Genomic DNA, 17,599 nt, shown 5'->3' on the forward strand with positions numbered 1-17,599 from the left:
TTGGAAGTAATTACTATTATAATGCATTAATGGTTTTGCTGTTTGAGTTAATACTGATTTTTTTTTAAAAAAACCCACGATCCAGGCTCCCAAGGGAAGGAATGTTTTGCATTATGTTAAAAACTATTAAGACTTTTTTGTACTGCCGGAGGAAAAAATGAGAATGATTAAACTGTAAACATATTTAACTTCCAGAAGAGCTTATCTGAATGCTTGTTTGAATTATAGCTTCAGGAATAATTTAAAGCTAAATTGTTGATACTGTTAATTCCCTTTTTGGAAGTTTGCTGTTCATAACCTTTTTAGGACTGGGGAGCTATGCCTATGGGTTCTCCCCCCTCCCCTTATTGTTCTTGTTAAACCATTCCTGTGGCTGTTGAACATTTAAACTTTTATTAGATCGTTGGTGGGGGCTCAAAGCTCAGTGGCTAAAGACACTGAGCTTGTCAGCTGGCATCTGGGTTTGAAGATCCAAGCATCAAGCAACAGGATGAGCTCCTTTTCCATTCCCCATCTCCTGCCCATCTAGCACTTCAAAAGCATGCAAATGCGAGTAGATAAATAGGTACCATTTCAGTGGGAAGGTAGCAGCGTTCTGTGCGCTTCACATATAGTCATGCCAGCCATACGACCATGGGAATTGTCTTCAGACAACACTGGTTCCCTCGGCTAAGAAACGGAGATGAGTGTTGTGACCCAGGCCCCAGTAGGTAGTAGGAAACTTAGTCAGTGTAAAACAAACAAACTTTATTCAAACAGCCGAGAATTACTTCATTCTCAGCATAGTTCAACTAAATTAAAGCAAATTCCTCCCAACACAAATTCCTCAGTCCTATCACCAACCTTGGTCCAATTAGGCAAACTGCCAAAGGCCTTTCTTGGCAAAAGTTCAGAAGACACCAATACAAAATAAATGCAAGAAGACGAAGCTATCAATGTCGTTTTCCGGCAAAGCCCAAATGCCGTTGCTGGTCTTTTAAGCCTTATGGGAGGGGCCAATCATCTCTTGGCCCTACTCCCGAGTTGTCCTTTTTGCTTGAGTTGCTCTTGCCTTCTGGCAGCTCCTCCTGTTCCTCTGCCTCACTACTGTCAATCTCTGGAGGCTCTGGAGTCCACACCTCACTCTCTGATGGCCCTGGTCCCACCTCTGCCTCCGACGCAGAGCCCTCATCCGGGCCTTCCCCAGCCTCCAGGACTGGCCCATGTTCTTCCTCAGCCTCATCGCTGTCCGACTCCGTTGCCAGCTCTGCAGGCTGTTGGCGGACCACAACACTGAGCACCTCTCCCTAGACACAACTTGGCAGGTGAAACTTTTACCTTTACCTGTAAATAGGTGGACTTCAAATGATTGTAACTGCAGGAGAGACAGATTTTTAAAGATGGCAGTTCAGCCAGAGTTAATTGCTTTATTTTTAACCATCTATTTATCCATGTCCAGCCTTTCCCTTGAGGGAGGAAAAAAAAGAAAAAGGCCTTCGGAAAAGTTCTCCCAAGAGCACCATAGAGGAAGGTCCTTGAATCTCTTCCATCTCCAGCCCTGATGGCTTCTCTGGGGTTTTTGAAATGTTTATGTTTCTCAGCTCAGCTTTCATAGCCTTTGTTAGGGAGCACCGTCACTCTCACATTTTACAAGTAAACACAAATGTGTTTTGCTTTATGGAAAGAGCCGCAAAAGTGTTAAAGCTGGTCTGTTCAGACACTTCCCACAGTTGAGTAGGAGGAAACCAATTCCAAAAGGGGATTCTTTCTTTCTTTCTTTCTTTTTTTGCTTCAGTGCAGCTTACTTTATAAACAAAAAATGCCCAAAAGATTATGTCTCAAACTCATGTAGTCCTCCTCCTTTTTAACTCAATTAGTTTTTTTAAAAAATTACTTCCTTTTTTAGTTTTGGTTTGAGGCCTATTTATGGAACCTGTTTTAGCTCAAGTACTGAAAAATCAAATCCTGGGTTGGAAGGTGGGTTTAGTTCAAAGACACGAAATTGTAGTAAAGAACTGAAAAAAAAGGAAAGGTCTCTTTGGCTGTGAAGAAGGCAAGGAAGCAGGTGTCAGGGTTCCAACTGTGCCCCCAGGGTATGTCATCAATCACATTCGCCAACGGGGCAATTTCGTGGGTTGTAAAGTTCACTCCCCTTAGGCCGCTGTAGGTAACCTCAGGAGACAACCTTGAGAAAGATATATCTGGAATGTGCTCCTGTCTTTGGCTGTTGTGTTGCTTCATTGGTTTCCCATCCCCCTTGCCTACGGCAACTCGAGAGCAGGCTTTGCAAGTTGACATTAAGTTTTTTTTTTTGTTTTTTTTTATTACTTTTTTTACAACAAACAAACAAACAAAATACATTATTACACCCTTGTGCTATACATAAAAGGAAGATTTGGGTCTTCGGATATATCCTCATGATTGCCAAAATCCACGTTCTCGAGGTACAGGTACTGAAGCGTCCAATGTTCCAAGCGCAAAGTCCACAAATGGTTTCCAAGTCTTCCAGAAAATATCTTCTTTATACACACCACTTCTAATTTTAATATCACATGTCATTTTATCATTTAAAGCTAATTTCCACATTTCAGAATTCCACTCTTCTATTCTAAAAATCACATCTAGTTTCCAATATCTAGCTATTATAATTCTACCTATTATAATCATAATTCTAATCAATTCTTTTTCATATTTTGTTAATTCTATTTCCTTAATTACCAACAATAATATAGTTTCCACTCTCAATGTTATTACTTTCCCCATCATTTCAAATATCATTTTCTCCAATTGTTGCCAAAACTTTTAACCTTATCACAATTATACCACATATGTTCATAAGTCCCCAATTCCATCTCACATCTCCAACATTTTTACTAATTTTTATCCATTTGTGACAATCTTACTGGAGTCAAATACCATTTCCAAACAACTTTATAATTGTGCTCTTTAATCCTTATAGATAAAGTTCTCATAATTCTACTCTTCCAATTCACATTCCAATCTGACTCTGGTATTTCAATATTAAGATCTTTTTCCCAATTTGTCCTCATCACTCTTTGTAATTTTTCATCAGAATTTATAATCTTATAAACCCTACTAACGAGTCCCTTTAGCCCAATTTCATCTTTCATAATCCGAGATACTAAATATTCAAATTCAGTTTCACATCTATTTATTGAATAATTTTCCTTTAGTTTTTTTGTCCATTTTTCTATCTGTATTTTTTCAAACCAACTTAACCCTAATTTTTCAATAATTTCTTTATTCCTCCTTTCATTTCCATAACTTTTATCCAATCTCTAATAATTTCTATATTTTCCTCTTTAATCACTTCATTACGTTTTATATTATTTTAATCGCCAAATTCCAGTTGTCTCCCCCAAAAAGATTATATCCGGAATTAAAATTTTAACAAATTTGTTCCACATTTTACTTAATCCCTTTAACCAATAACTTCTACTTACACATTTTAAATTTGCTTTATCTAAAAACCACCTTGATCCAAATTTCTCTATATCCCTTAACTCTAAATCTCTCCAATAATTATCTTCACCTTTAAGTATTTTTACCACTATCCGGATACCATACGCACAGTAATAATTAAATAATTTGGGGATTCCTAATCCACCTTCCTTTTGATTTTGATACCACATTTTCTTCACTAATCTGGGTCTTTTGCCACCATTGCAAAATTTATCCAGTTTTTTCTGATATCCTTCAATATCTTTCTCTGTCAAATTTAGTGGTAGCATCTCGAATAAAAAGTTGAACTTGGGCAGCAACATCATCTTACACATTGCAATTCTACCAAACCAAGACAACTTTAAAATTTTATATTTATCTATCTTCTTCTCAATTTCGTTAATCACCACATCATAATTAAGTTTTTTCAATTCTTTAACCTTAAGTGAAAGCACTATACCCAAATATTTCAATGTGTTTTTAATCCTTATCCCAAATTGCTCTTGCATATTCTCAGACTCATTACCATTACTATCCATCAATAATTCTGACTTTGACCAATTTACTTTCAATCCTGTCATTTCTTCAAATTCTATCAAATGCTTATATATCTTTTTCAAATCTTTCTCTACATTTTTCAAAATAATTAAAGTATCATCCGCATACAAATTTATCTTATACCCCTTATATCCTTCTAATTCTTCATCTTTTTCTATCATTTTTGTCAATATTTCCATAGCCAATAAAAATAATGTTGGGGACAGGGGACATCCTTTGCAAAACAAAAAGAGGAAATGATAATGATTAAAGATGAAATGGAGCAGATGCATGTGCATGAAGTAAAAGTAGATCGGCAAATTGGTAAAATATTTTATAAAAATGAGCAGCAAGATAAGAGAATCTGTCTTTTGGAAGAAGAGATGAGGAAATATAATTTAGTTATCAGAGGAATCTCAGAAGAAAAGGAGGATAAATTGAAACAGCGGGTTTTGAAATGGATTAATGATTTGGATACGCAACTTACGTTCACAATAGCAGACCTGGCAAGCGTTTTTAGAATTGGATATAGAAGGCAAAATGGTTCTAACAGGAACGTGCTTGTCAGGTTCGCAAATCTTGGTGATAAGCTGGAAGTTATGGCCAAGGTGAGAGAGTTGGGAGATGCTTTGAAGTTCGAAGGGAAGACTATTCAAGTCTTCCCGGATATATCAAGAGAAGAAAGGGCATGGAGATTTTTTTTAAAACCAATCACAAAAGTTTTGAGGGATAATGGAATTAAATACAATTGGAGGCCACCACAACAATTGAAATTTTTTATAAAGGAAGGATGTACAATCACCCCAGATATAGATGCATTATTATATTTACGGAGCTTGGACTGATTGAGATGGAGGATTTAATGGAGATAAAAGATCAAATGCTTCAGATGGGTGGAACATACGCGGAAACATCAATCCCAGAAGAAGAAAAAGGGGCTATTGGAGGGCAAGACTCCAAAGGGTTAAAGAGGAAAGAAATATCACCTGTGTTGGTTGAACAGAAGAAGAGTCGTGAGGATACAGTAGGAGAAGAAGCAGATAAGAGTCTTGGAAAATACGAAGCTGAATGCGGGTCATCGCTATCTTTTTTTTTGAGTGATGAATTTAAATAGACAGCCCGAAAGAAGTGGCCCGGGCATTGGCACGTCCCCTCTCCCCCATTCTCTTTATAGAGGCGAAACCGATGAGGATGTGGGGGAAGAAGATTGTTTGTACTTTATTGTTTGTTTTGTTTTTTGTTTTTTTTCTGTTTTCTTATTGTTGTTTATATGTTAAATATGGTAGTTTAATGTCGGGTGGTGGGCACAGAAAGGAAGATGCGGGGATAGGATTAAAAAATTTATATTTTAAATGGGAGTTATAAAATAATGTCATGGGAGGTGAAGGGTAGAGGGAAACAGATAAAAAGAAGAAGATTGGAGATTAAGATTAAAAGGGATTTACCAGACATTTTATTTTTACAAGAAATCCATCAGAAATCTGAAGATTCAAATAGAATGTATATAAAAGGTATGCAAATATATGAAAAGCATTTGGAACTTCAAAAGCTAGAGGAGTTGCAACACTGATATCAGATAGGGTGTACTTTGAAAAATATGGTAATTTTGGATGAAGATGGAAGATATGTAATAATTGTTGGATATCTTAATGAGGAAAAAGTGACACTTGTTAATTTATATTTACCGAATGAAAACAAAGAGAATTTCTTGAAAAATAACAAAAATTTTGGAGAATGAAAGTGTAGGGAAAGTAATTGTGGCTGGGGATTTTAATTTAATCAGAGATAAAATAGATAGTACTAATCCCACCCGCTGTGGAGGAGCAAATAAAATGGGGATTTTAAATATGTGGATGCTTCGAAATGGCGTGGTTGATGTGTGGAGAGAGGTTAAAGGAATTGAGAGAGTATACACTTTTTTTTCTAAGATATATAATACATATTCTAGAATTGATTATATTTTTCTTTCTAAAGATTTGTTGAATAATGTGGATAAGGTAGATGTGGGAATTTTTAAAGATTCTGATCATGCAGAAGTTATGGTGGACTTAGATTTTAATTTTGAGAAAAAAAGAAGCTATTGGAGATATGACGAGAAATTGTATAAAAATGAAAAGGATAAAAAATGGATACTTAAAAAATTGGAGGAAAGTTGGAGATTAAATGATAACGGGGAGGTTAAATTTGAAATTGTTTGGGATGCGATGAAAGCGGTGTTTAGAGGAGAGTATTAAATTATCAAGTAGGAAATATAAAATTATAAAATTAAAATGGAAAGAGATAAAATCAGATTAAAGAATTGGAAAATCAATTTTGCTTACTAAAGAAAAAAATTCTTCAGGAGCTTAATATGTTAAGAAATAAAATGATAGAAGAAGATACAGAGTTAGTAAAAAGAAATCTGAGATTTTTAAATAGGAATTTTTTTGAATTTAGTAATAGAAATTCTAAATTATTGGCAAAGATGGCGAAAGATAAAAGAGAGAAGAGAGAAATTGGAGTTTTGATAGATGATAGAGGTATAAGATGTTATAAAAAATTAGAGAAATGTGAAGTGGTTAGAAATTTTTTCAGAATCTATATTCAAAGAAACCAATTAATCGGGAAAATTGCAAAGCTATTTAGAAAAGTATGTGGTGAAAATTGATCAAACATATAAGGAATTGATGGAAGAAGATATAACACAAGATGAGATTAATGGAATAATACAAAAATTAAAATTAGGGAAAGCTCCAGGTGAGGATGGATTACCTGTTGAGTTTTATAAAGAATTTAAAGAATTAATAATACCAAGATTGCAAAAATTATTCAATGGAATATTACATGGTGGGGAAGTACCTTCGTCATGGAATAGAACGGTGATATCCCTAATTCCTAAACCAGATAAAGATTTAGAAAGGATTGAGTCCTATCGGCCCATTTCTTTAATTAATCAGGATGCAAAGATATTTACTGCTATTATAAGTAATAGATTAAATAGATTTATAGATAGATATATAAGTTATAATCAAGTAGGCTTTGTGAAGGGTAGATACATGAGTGATATTGTTAGAAGAGTATTAAATATTATAGATGTAGCTGAATATAATGGTGATAAAATTGGTATAGTATCATTGGATATTTTTAAAGCTTTTGATTCTGTACAATGGGAAACAATTAAAGTAATTGTGGAGGCTTTAGGCTTTGGTAATAAGTTTATACATGTTATTTCAAAATTATACCAAAAGAGCAGTGCAAGAGTGAAGGTGAATGGAATATTAACTGAAGAGATAAAATTAGAAGCTGGTACGAGACATTAAGTTTTTCTTGTGGTTGTGATGTGCCATTGGAGGTGTCCTTGGGTTGAAGTGATACCAGGTCTCTCATGGAATCTCTGGGCTGCCCCTGATCCTTGTGACCGAATGGGGGTGTATAAATGCTGGCTTTGGATGGGCCTCAGCTCAGTGTTCACAAGAAGGGCTGTTTTTAGTGACCTGTGTTGTGTTTTTTTCCCCTCCTGGTCCTTCCTGCAGCGATGTGGAGAAAAGGAAGAGGACTTCCTCAGTGTGCAGCAGCGACTCTCTAAATGCTGGTGGTCTCACCCTGGCCCCCCGTCGGATCTCCTGGCGGCAGAGGATCTTCCTAAGGGTGGCATCACCCATGAAGAAGTCTCCTTCGGCCATGCAGCTTCAAGGTCCGTGTCTACTCGGAGAAAATGATTCAGGCCATGAAATTGGGTTGCCTTTTCTCTTTTAAAGATAGGCATCTCTTAGAGATTCACATCTAGGTTCCAAAGTGTCTGTGGGGATTCTCAGTCATCCAGGTCATGGTTGTCCCAAAGGTGTTTTTTCAAGAGGCAACTGGACTCTTGAAAAAGCACCTATCCCAAAGTGTTCTTTCATTAGATGGCCTCCAGGATGTGGAGTATCTGGTTGCCTTCGTGTAAGCCGTCAACCTGAGTATATGACTGACTGAGATGACCATTTAGTCAATATCAAAGTGAAGTTATGAGGGGTGGTTTCTTTCTCCCATAATACTGTAATGCCAGTTTGTTTGCAGGTGATGTAAACTTTCAGCTTCCAAAAAGCTTTGTAGGCAATGCCCAGGTTTCAAGAACGGATAGACATAAGCCTATTGATCAGCAACGCACAATTTCTCTTCCTGTGTTTTCACATTCCTTGAAAATGAGAAAGATGATGAGCTTTAGGACTGGTTGAACTTAAAATTTCAAAAATGAAAATTTCAAAATCCATTTGGGAGTTTACAAACCCTAACAGTAATCTAGATCTGTGTTTCTCCACCTTGGCAACTTTTAAGCTTTGTGTACTTTACTCTGGCTGGGGAATTCTGGGAGTTGAAGTTCACACCGCTTAAAGTTGCCCAGGTGGAGAATCTAGATTAAATCAATTCAATTCTGTGCCAGTCATCAAGTATCTCAAAGGAGAGGGAAGAAGTTGAAATGTAAATCCAGCTTTCAAGACTGCGATGTTTTCTTTTTCTCAAGATGCTTTTCTTGCCAATCATTAATGTAAAGTTTTGAGTAGCTTCTAAATTAAGGACCAGACAGAGAGTCATGTCTCTGCAGCTCTGGTATTTCCCTAATAAAGTCCAGCACACGCTAAAATTCTTCCAGGTGTGATATCAATATTCTGATTTCTGCTTACAATACCTGCTTGAATGCACCTGGAGTTGATTTGGCTTTAATTTTTTGCAGGAGGCTTGTGAGCACCAGCTAAACTTAGATTTACTTCTGGATTCACACTCGGAAAAAGGATTAATGCTTCTTCTACCGTGTTTCCCTGAAAATAAGACTGGGTCTTATATTAATTTTTGCACCAAAAGATGCATTAGGGCTTATTTTCTGGTTAGGTCTTATTTGGGGGAAAATACAGTACTAAATGCATCTATCTGGTTGACAATCTTAACTGGGGCTTATTTTGGGGGTAGGGCTTATATTATGAGCATCCTGGAAAAATCATGCTAGGACTTATTTTCTGGTTGGGTCTTATTTTCAGGGAAACAGGGTATATTTCTTGCCAAAATGTAAAGCAGGGGTCTCCAACCTTGGCAACTTTAAGCCTGGTGGACTTCAAATGATTGTAACTGCAGGAGAGACAGATTTTTAAAGATGGCAGTTCAGCCAGAGTTAATTGCTTTATTTTTAACCATCTATTTATCCATGTCCAGCCTTTCCCTTGAGGGAGGAAAAAAAAGAAAACGGCCTTCGGAAAAGTTCTCCCAAGAGCACCATAGAGGAAAGTCCTTGAATCTCTTCCATCTCCAGCCCTGATGGCTTCTCTGGGGGTTTTGAAATGTTTATGTTTCTCAGCTCAGCTTTCATAGCCTTTGTTAGGGAGCACCGTCACTCTCACATTTTACAAGTAAACACAAATGTGTTTTGCTTTATGGAAAGAGCCGCAAAAGTGTTAAAGCTGGTCTGTTCAGACACTTCCCACAGTTGAGTAGGAGGAAACCAATTCCAAAAGGGGATTCTTTCTTTCTTTTTTCTTTTTTGCTTCAGTGCAGCTTACTTTATAAACAAAAAATGCTCAAAAGATTGTGTCTCAAACTCATGTATTCCTCCTCCTTTTTAACTCAATTAGGTTTTTTTTTAAGATTACTTCCTTTTTTAGTTTTGGTTTGAGGCCTATTTATGGAACCTGTTTTAGCTCCAGTACTGAAAAATCAAATCCTGGGTTGGAGGGTGGGTTTAGTTCAAGGACACGAAATTGTAGTAAGAACTGAAAAAAAAGGAAAGGTCTCTTTGGCTGTGAAGAAGGCAAGGAAGCAGGTGTCAGGGTTCCAACTGTGCCCCCAGGGTATGTCATCAATCACATTTGCCAACGGGGCAATTTCGTGGGTTGTAAAGTTCACTCCCCTTAGGCCACTGTAGGTAACCTCAGGAGACAACCTTGAGAAAGATATATCTGGAATGCGCTCCTGTCTTTGGCTGTTGTGTTGCTTCATTGGTTTCCCATCCCCCTTGCCTACGGCAACTCGAGAGCAGGCTTTGCAAGTTGACATTAAGTTTTTCTTGTGGTTGTGATGTGCCATGGAGGTGTCCTTGGGTTGAAGTGATACCAGGTCTCTCATGGAATCTCTGGGCTGCCCCTGATCCTTGTGACCGAATGGGGGTGTATAAATGCTGGCTTTGGATGGGCCTCAGCTCAGTGTTCACAAGAAGGGCTGTTTTTAGTGACCTGTGTTGTGTTTTTTTCCCCTCCTGGTCCTTCCTGCAGCGATGTGGAGAAAAGGAAGAGGACTTCCTCAGTGTGCAGCAGCGACTCTCTAAATGCTGGTGGTCTCACCCTGGCACCTCGTCGGATCTCCTGGCGGCAGAGGATCTTCCTAAGGGTGGCATCACCCATGAAGAAGTCTCCTTCGGCCATGCAGCTTCAAGGTCCGTGTCTACTCGGAGAAAATGATTCAGGCCATGAAATTGGGTTGCCTTTTCTCTTTTAAAGATAGGCATCTCTTAGAGATTCACATCTAGGTTCCAAAGTGTCTGTGGGGATTCTCAGTCATCCAGGTCATGGTTGTCCCAAAGGTGCTTTTTCAAGAGGCAACTGGACTCTTGAAAAAGCCCCTATCCCAAAGTGTTCTTTCATTAGATGGCCTCCAGGATGTGGAGTATCTGGTTGCCTTCGTGTAAGCCGTCAACCTGAGTATATGACTGACTGAGATGACCATTTAGTCAATACCAAAGTGAAGTTATGAGGGGTGGTTTCTTTCTCCCATAATACTGTAATGCCAGTTTGTTTGCAGGTGATGTAAACTTTCAGCTTCCAAAAAGCTTTGTAGGCAATGCCCAGGTTTCAAGAACGGATAGATATAAGCCTATTGATCAGCAACGCATAATTTCTCTTCCTGTGTTTTCACATTCCTTGAAAATGAGAAAGATGATGAGCTTTAGGACTGGTTGAACTTAAAATTTAAAAAATGAAAATTTCAAAATCCATTTGGGAGTTTACAATCCCTAACAGTAATCTAGATCAGTGTTTCTCCACCTTGGCAACTTTTAAGCTTTGTGTACTTTACTCTGGCTGGGGAATTCTGGGAGTTGAAGTTCACACCGCTTAAAGTTGCCAAGGTGGAGAATCTAGATTAAATCAATTCAATTCTGTGCCAGTCATCAAATATCACAAAGGAGAGGGAAGAAGTTGAAATGTAAATCCAACTTTCAAGACTGCAATGTTTTCTTTTTCTCAAGATGCTTTTCTCGCCAATCATTAATGTAAAGTTTTGAGTAGCTTCTAAATTAAGGACCAGACAGAGAGTCGTGTCTCTGCAGCTCTGGTATTTCCCTAATAAAGTCCAGCACACGCTAAAATTCTTCCAGGTGTGATATCAATATTCTGATTTCTGCTTACAATACCTGCTTAATGCACCTGGAGTTGATTTGGCTTTAATTTTTTGCAGGAAGCTTGTGAGCACCAGCTAAACTTAGATTTACTTCTGGATTCACCCTCAGAAAAAGGATTAATGCTTCTTCTACCGTGTTTCCCTGAAAATAAGACTGGGTCTTATATTAATTTTTGCACCAAAAGATGCATTAGGGCTTATTTTCTGGTTAGGTCTTATTTGGGGGAAAATACAGTACTAAATGCATCCATCTGGTTGACAATCTTAACTGGGGCTTATTTTGGGGGTAGGGCTTATATTATGAGTATCCTGGAAAAATCATGCTAGGACTTATTTTCTGGTTGGGTCTTATTTTCAGAGAAACAGAGTATATTTCTTGCCAAAATGTAAAGCAGGGGTCTCCAACCTTGGCAACTTTAAGCCTGGTGGACTTCAACTTTCAGAATTCCCCAGCCAGCAAAGCTGAAAGGCCCTCCTAATTTGGTCCTGTGTCTCCCATAAGCTCATACCTCTGAAGGGCCCTTGGCCAGGAGTGAGAAGTTTGGGCGGTTTCCTTTTATTTCCAACCACTTCAAAGCCTGATTGATGATAAATAGAAGATCCTGCTTGGGAGCTGTTTAGGCAGAGAGTTATAAAAGCCCTTTTTTGTACTGTTGATGGGATCTGTTGGTTTAAGTAAGGATCGCTTTTCATCCAGTATGTAATGAGTGCTGTTTGGTGTTAAAAGGTGTCGCCTATATGCTATATCTGTATTCATTGGGGTACCAAAGGTGAGAGAATGACACATTCTTGCTGACCCAGCACTACATGGCAAGGAAAAGAGGTCAAAACAGCAGAATAAATCTAAAATAATAGAATCTGAAATCCAAGAATAATAAGTGTTCTTTCTTGGTTTTATTTTCTGAACAGAATACAGTTTTCTTTCTTTCTTTCTCTCTCTCTCTCTCTCTCCCCCTCCCCCTCCCTCCCTCCCTCCCTCCCTCTCCCTCTATCTATCATCTATATATCCTGTCTGTCTCTCTCTCTCTCTGTCTGTCTATCTACCTACCTACCTACCTACCTACCATCCCAGCATGACTCTGGTTGGCTTACAATAACATGGTCAATACTAAAATTAGATGAGGTACAAAACTCAAAAACCAGAAAAGGGTGAGGGTTTTGCTGGTTTGCCTTTCAAGTACATCAGTTTCTGGCTTGGGATATAGCAGAGGTGGGGAACCCTGGTTTCTTTTATGACTTGTGGACTTCAACTCCCAGATTTCCTGAGCTCACTCAGGAATTCTGGGAGTTGAAGTCCACATGTCATAAAAGGGCCGTCATCTGCCACCACCTCGCTTATAAGGTTGAACCTGAGGTTGCGCTGCGTTAGGAACTTTGCAGCACAAACCAAAATTGCAAAAGGTGTTGTCGTACCTCACTCCTCCGCTGACGGCCGGGTCAGGGAAATCCGAATCAGGCGTGCCTCTGCAGCTCTGCCAAAGTCCTAGCAAAGTCCTCAGGGCAGGCAGGAGACCAGAAAGTGACTTCAGCAAGATATGTTCAGACTTTGCCTGACTCAGAGACTGCCAGAAAGCAGGTCCTTTATATAGGCCATGGGGTGTGGCTCCATGACTCAGCACTTATCCAGGCCTGCCCCTCCCTTCCTTCTGTTGCCTCCGTCTATCAAGTCTTCTGATGCGAGGGTCACACCAGTCTGCAGCTGTTGGCAATTGACCTCCCTCAGGCTCACATGCTGTGGAGGAGGGGGAGGGGTCTAGTTGCTCCGTTTGCCTGGGCATGGAGCCAGAGCTGGGGGCTGGAGATACTTCCTCCTCTTCAGCCTGTCTGGGCATGGAGCCAGGGCTGGGGCCGGGAGGCATACTAGGACATTCCTCCGTGTTCGGAAGCAGATAAGAAGGCCCCAGCTGTGGTGAGATCGGACGAGACACAACAGGTGTTTGTTCCAGGGTCTCTGAAGGGTTCGCCACCAACCATTTGTAGGTCGAGGGGGTGGGATGGGGGAAGGGTAACACAGAGGTAACGTAGATAGGGCACCATCAAAAATACACAATTAGGGTTGGGCTGCGTTTCCTTAAAGCAGGCCTCAAGTACAGATACTGGATAGCATTTACTGAATTCAGGGTTAACCAAATGCTTCTTCCCAGATGGCTGTGATGAAAAAGAACTGCTGCCATTATCCCCACTTCCACCGTCTTTTGATGAAGTGCCCCTGGTTTCCATCTTGCAAAATGAGGATGTCCAAGACCAGACCGGAGAGAAAAAGAACTCGGAGGAGCTGCAAAGCCTGTGGAGAAAAGCAATCCACCAGCAGATCCTTCTCCTTCGGATGGAGAAGGAAAACCAGAAACTGGAAGGTTGGTGCAGGCCATAAGCTATCCAGGGGGGTCCCAAGAGGGATGGAGGACTTCCTGGGGCCTTTCCAGTGTCTTTTTTTTTTTTTGAAGTAGTTACAAGAATCACAAACCCATCTTGCCATTTTACCATAGTGGTTGGGTATGTCTGGGTGTAATCTCTCTATAGGAATTCTGCACCTCAAAATTAACTTTTGGTTTCCTATTGCCTCTTAATTATATTTCTGTTCAAGAAAAAAGTCTTCCCCTGTTATTTATTCCCTTCTTTCCTTCCTTCCTTCCTTCCTTCTAAACCCAGCCAATTTGCTTGTTTCTTCCTCCTACAACAATTTCTAAACATGGTTCAGTGGATCAGATGTTTCGTTTACTGGTGGGCACGTCAGCCTGGGCAGAAGAGGTCCTTGTGGCTGCTTTGCTGGTCTTTGCCATCAGTGCCAAGCACAAGAAGGTATCAGAGGCAGCTTTAGGTGTTCTTTATTCCTTCAGGGACAGGAAACCCAGTTCTAGCAGCCATGTGATTTGAGGACAGCCCTTAATCTTCTCTGTCCAAAGATGTTTTTTTGTTTTTTTTTTACATTTATACCCCGCCCTTCTCCGAAGACTCAGGGCGGCTTACAATGTATAAGGCAATAGTCTCATTCTATTTGCATATTTTTTACAAAGTCAACTTATTGCCCCCCCAACAATCTGGGTCCTCATTTTACCTACCTTATAAAGGGTGGAAGGCTGAGTCAACCTTGGGCCGGGCTCGAACCTGCAGTAATTGCAGGCTTTGTGTTCTAATAACAGGCTTCTCTATTGCCTGAGCTATCCCGGCCCCTATTGTTGAGCGATGATGGGAAGAACCTCTGGTCAGGTTTCTTAACCTCCTTTGTGTAGAACATTGTCGGTGAACCCATGGCATGCGTGCCGGAAGCAGCACGCGAAACTGTCCCGTGAAGAATGCATGGCCTCACAGGCTCCTCTTCCGCGTTCCTGTGATCACATGCACGCCGGTCAGCTGGCTGTCGAACGCATGGGAGCGGCGGAACCCGGAAGAGTGGTGTTCCAGCACACGAAGGCCGGTACCCGAACTTCCGGGTTGACATTGCGTGCATGCGCGATGGCCAGCTGTTCATCAGGCGTGCTTCATGCCAGTATCCGGGTGCTTGGGTGCTGGCTCGCGCATGCACAATGGACCATTGCTCTTCCAGTTATCGGTGCTCCCGCGCGCGCAAATGCCAGCGGGGCTGCGCATACCTTGTGGGATGGTTTCGCGTGCCACTTCCGGTACGCAGGCCGGCACGTGGGAATGTCAAAGGTTCGTCATCACGGGCTTAGAATGAAGTGAGGAGATATCAAGAACATTTGTTGGCACATACAGGTTGACCATCCTTAGGACATGGTCTCCAGAAACTCCCTGTCTGCACCCTGGTCCCATTCCCACCCCCAGCAGGGAAACTCTGGTTTAGAGCTGCTTCATCTGTTCATTATAAGTTAGACTTTGGTCATCAAGAGGAAGGAGGAAACTGATGGTCGCCATTGCTGTTAGATTCATACATGAAGATCAGTGGTGGGTTTCAAAATTTCTTACTACCGGTTCTGTGGGTGTGGCTTGGTGGGTGCGGCGGGGGAAGGATACTGTAAAATCTCCATTCCCTCCCCAATCCAGGGGAAGGTTACTACAAAATCCCCATTTCCTACCAATCAGCTGGGACTGATTGGGAGGCAGAGAATAGATGGGGGCAGGGCCAGTCAGAATTTTTACTGCCGGTTCTCCAAACTATTCAAAATTTCCGCTACCAGTTTTTCAGAACTGGTCAGAACCTGCTGAAACCCACCTCTGATGGAGATGGAAGCAGAATGACTGCAGGGCTCTGAACTCTCGCCAGCCCGCCCAGGGAACAGATGGGAGTGTGACCTTTCCCAGAATGTTCCCAGAAGGCAGAGTCCAAATTGGTTCTTCTGGAGAAGTTGTGCTTCAGCACAGGCCCAAGCACATGCCCAGCCTGACCATGGGATAATGTCAAAGTCCCTGTTCTGGCCAAAGCTTCCCCAAAAAGCACGAAACGGAATCCTTGTCCTGACAAAACCCCTTTTATTAAACAAACAGTGAATTCCTCTCATTCACCTTCAGCAAAGTCTTTCAAGGGAGAATTTACAGCCACAGACCTTATCTGGCTTGGAGAGCTGCCAGGCCAATATCTTCAAACTTGACAAGGAGACTCGGAGAGTCACAATCCAATTAGGGGAACTAATTGTCCCCTGCAAATGCCACTCCCCTTTCGTTCCTCTTTTATTCCCTCTGGGAGGGGCCATTCATCATCCACCTGTAGCCTTACTCCCAAGTCGACCTTTGTTCTTTAGCTGTTCCCTTCATCTGGCAACTCTGCACACGCCCACACTGGGAACAGGCTGCAGCTGTTCATCTGCCTCACTGATGTCTGACTCTGAAGGCAGCTGATAACTGGTATCCGGCCCTGGCCCCCTCTCTGCCTTCGACATAGAGCCCTCATCAGAGCCTTCCCCAGACTCCAGGACTGGCTCATGTTCCTCCCCAACCTCCTTACTGTCGTAATCTGCTGCCAGCTCTGCTGGCCGTTGGCGGGCCACAACAGTCCCACTTTGGATCTTGCACTAGCCTAAGTGTAGTTCCTACCTCTCCTGCCTGCCCAGCCAAGTTGATTGTAGCATCTCTGGCATCCCCTATGTTGCAGAGGTCGGCGTTTCCTTTTATTTCTCCTTTAATATCTCGCTTGAACGCCTGGGTGATGCATAAGACCATTTGGGTGATATACCATTTAACTGATGTCGAGGGAGGTCCGGGGGAAATAAAGCAGAGAATACATTCGGAGAATGAAGAGTGTTCTAATCGGCAGGCATTATGAACTAAAAAGCATGAAGCCATTTATTTTCTTCCCCCGTGATGAATGTGAAAGGGGGAAAATGAGAAAATAACCAAGAGGGGCGCTGGGAATTCTGGCTGAGTGAAATTTTGACTCCTGGGTATTTCAGCTTCTTGTTGATGGCTGGCGGGGCTGTTTCCTTAGCAACAACTGTGCAGGACAAACCCAAGGGCTGTAGAGGGAAAACAACAAAGTTTCTGTAGCTGGAAGTTGCTTTTCTCCTAATTTCCCCCATCTCTGCTTTTCTTCTGTAACATTATCCACCTTAATGAAATCGATTAACCAACTTTTAACACTTCCTGTTCTTCCTAATGCTATCGAGGAGTTTGAAGGAAGCTTTGTTTTACAGAAGGTAAGTGTGTTGCCCCCACTCACTCACACTCACACGTCGGTGTGGTTTATGGAGTGTTTTATTAGTCTTTCCTCCCAGTAGTTCTTTTTACCCGGCTTTAGAACTGTCCCAACCAAAGCCAGTACGAGCAAGCCCAGATTAATTCCCCAGGCAATGGCCAATTAGTCCATAACACAGATAGCAAGCTGCTCAAACAGTGAGTCCTATAAACGAATATAAAGCGCCCCCACAAGCAAAACTTAAAAGTACATCCACGTTAGCTCACGGGTTATAGAAATTCAGACTCTCAGGAAACCTGAATGAGCACGCAGCTATGACCCACACACGATCTCCCAGCAATGCCTCCCTCTATCTGCCATGCCAAACGGCTCCTGGTGCAGCTCATCAAGAGGAGCTGGGCCTTTCCCCAAGCAATCTGGCAGACCTCCATTTCTCTGCCCTGTGTGCTATGAGATCTACTACAGCTGGCAGCTCCTCCCCCTCTTCTTCACTGGCCTGCAAGCTGTCCCAAGCTGAAGCCTGTTTGGCTGGCAGTTCAGGATCAGTAATTCCCGAGATGCCAAAAATGATCTCATTCTCCCTCGAAGAGTCAGAGGAGTCGTTCAAAGGAAACATCGCAGGAAGACGCATGGCTTCACTGCTTCCCCACTTCTGCCTGTATGGGACAGCCAACTCGCCACGGCCAACTTACC

At 41.4% G+C, this 17,599-nt stretch overlaps 1 protein-coding gene across 4 annotated transcripts in view; it reads left to right on the forward strand.

Moving 5' to 3' along the window:
* The window catches only part of TBC1D4 (TBC1 domain family member 4), a 145,011-nt gene that overhangs the window by 103,865 nt on the left and 23,547 nt on the right, over window positions 1-17,599 (forward strand). For 2 of the 4 annotated variants that reach the window (XM_058186687.1, XM_058186688.1), the window contains 2 exons: window positions 7,491-7,651; window positions 13,464-13,673. In XM_058186687.1, the coding sequence (XP_058042670.1) occupies window positions 7,491-7,651; window positions 13,464-13,673 (371 nt within the window). Of the gene's footprint in view, window positions 1-7,490; window positions 7,652-10,196; window positions 10,358-13,463; window positions 13,674-17,599 lie in introns of all 4 variants that reach the window. The other 2 variants (XM_058186685.1, XM_058186686.1) reach the window with 1 other exon arrangement.

The sequence above is a fragment of the Ahaetulla prasina genome, chromosome 5 (assembly GCF_028640845.1).
Source record: "Ahaetulla prasina isolate Xishuangbanna chromosome 5, ASM2864084v1, whole genome shotgun sequence".
Classification (NCBI taxonomy): Eukaryota; Metazoa; Chordata; class Lepidosauria; order Squamata; family Colubridae; genus Ahaetulla; species Ahaetulla prasina.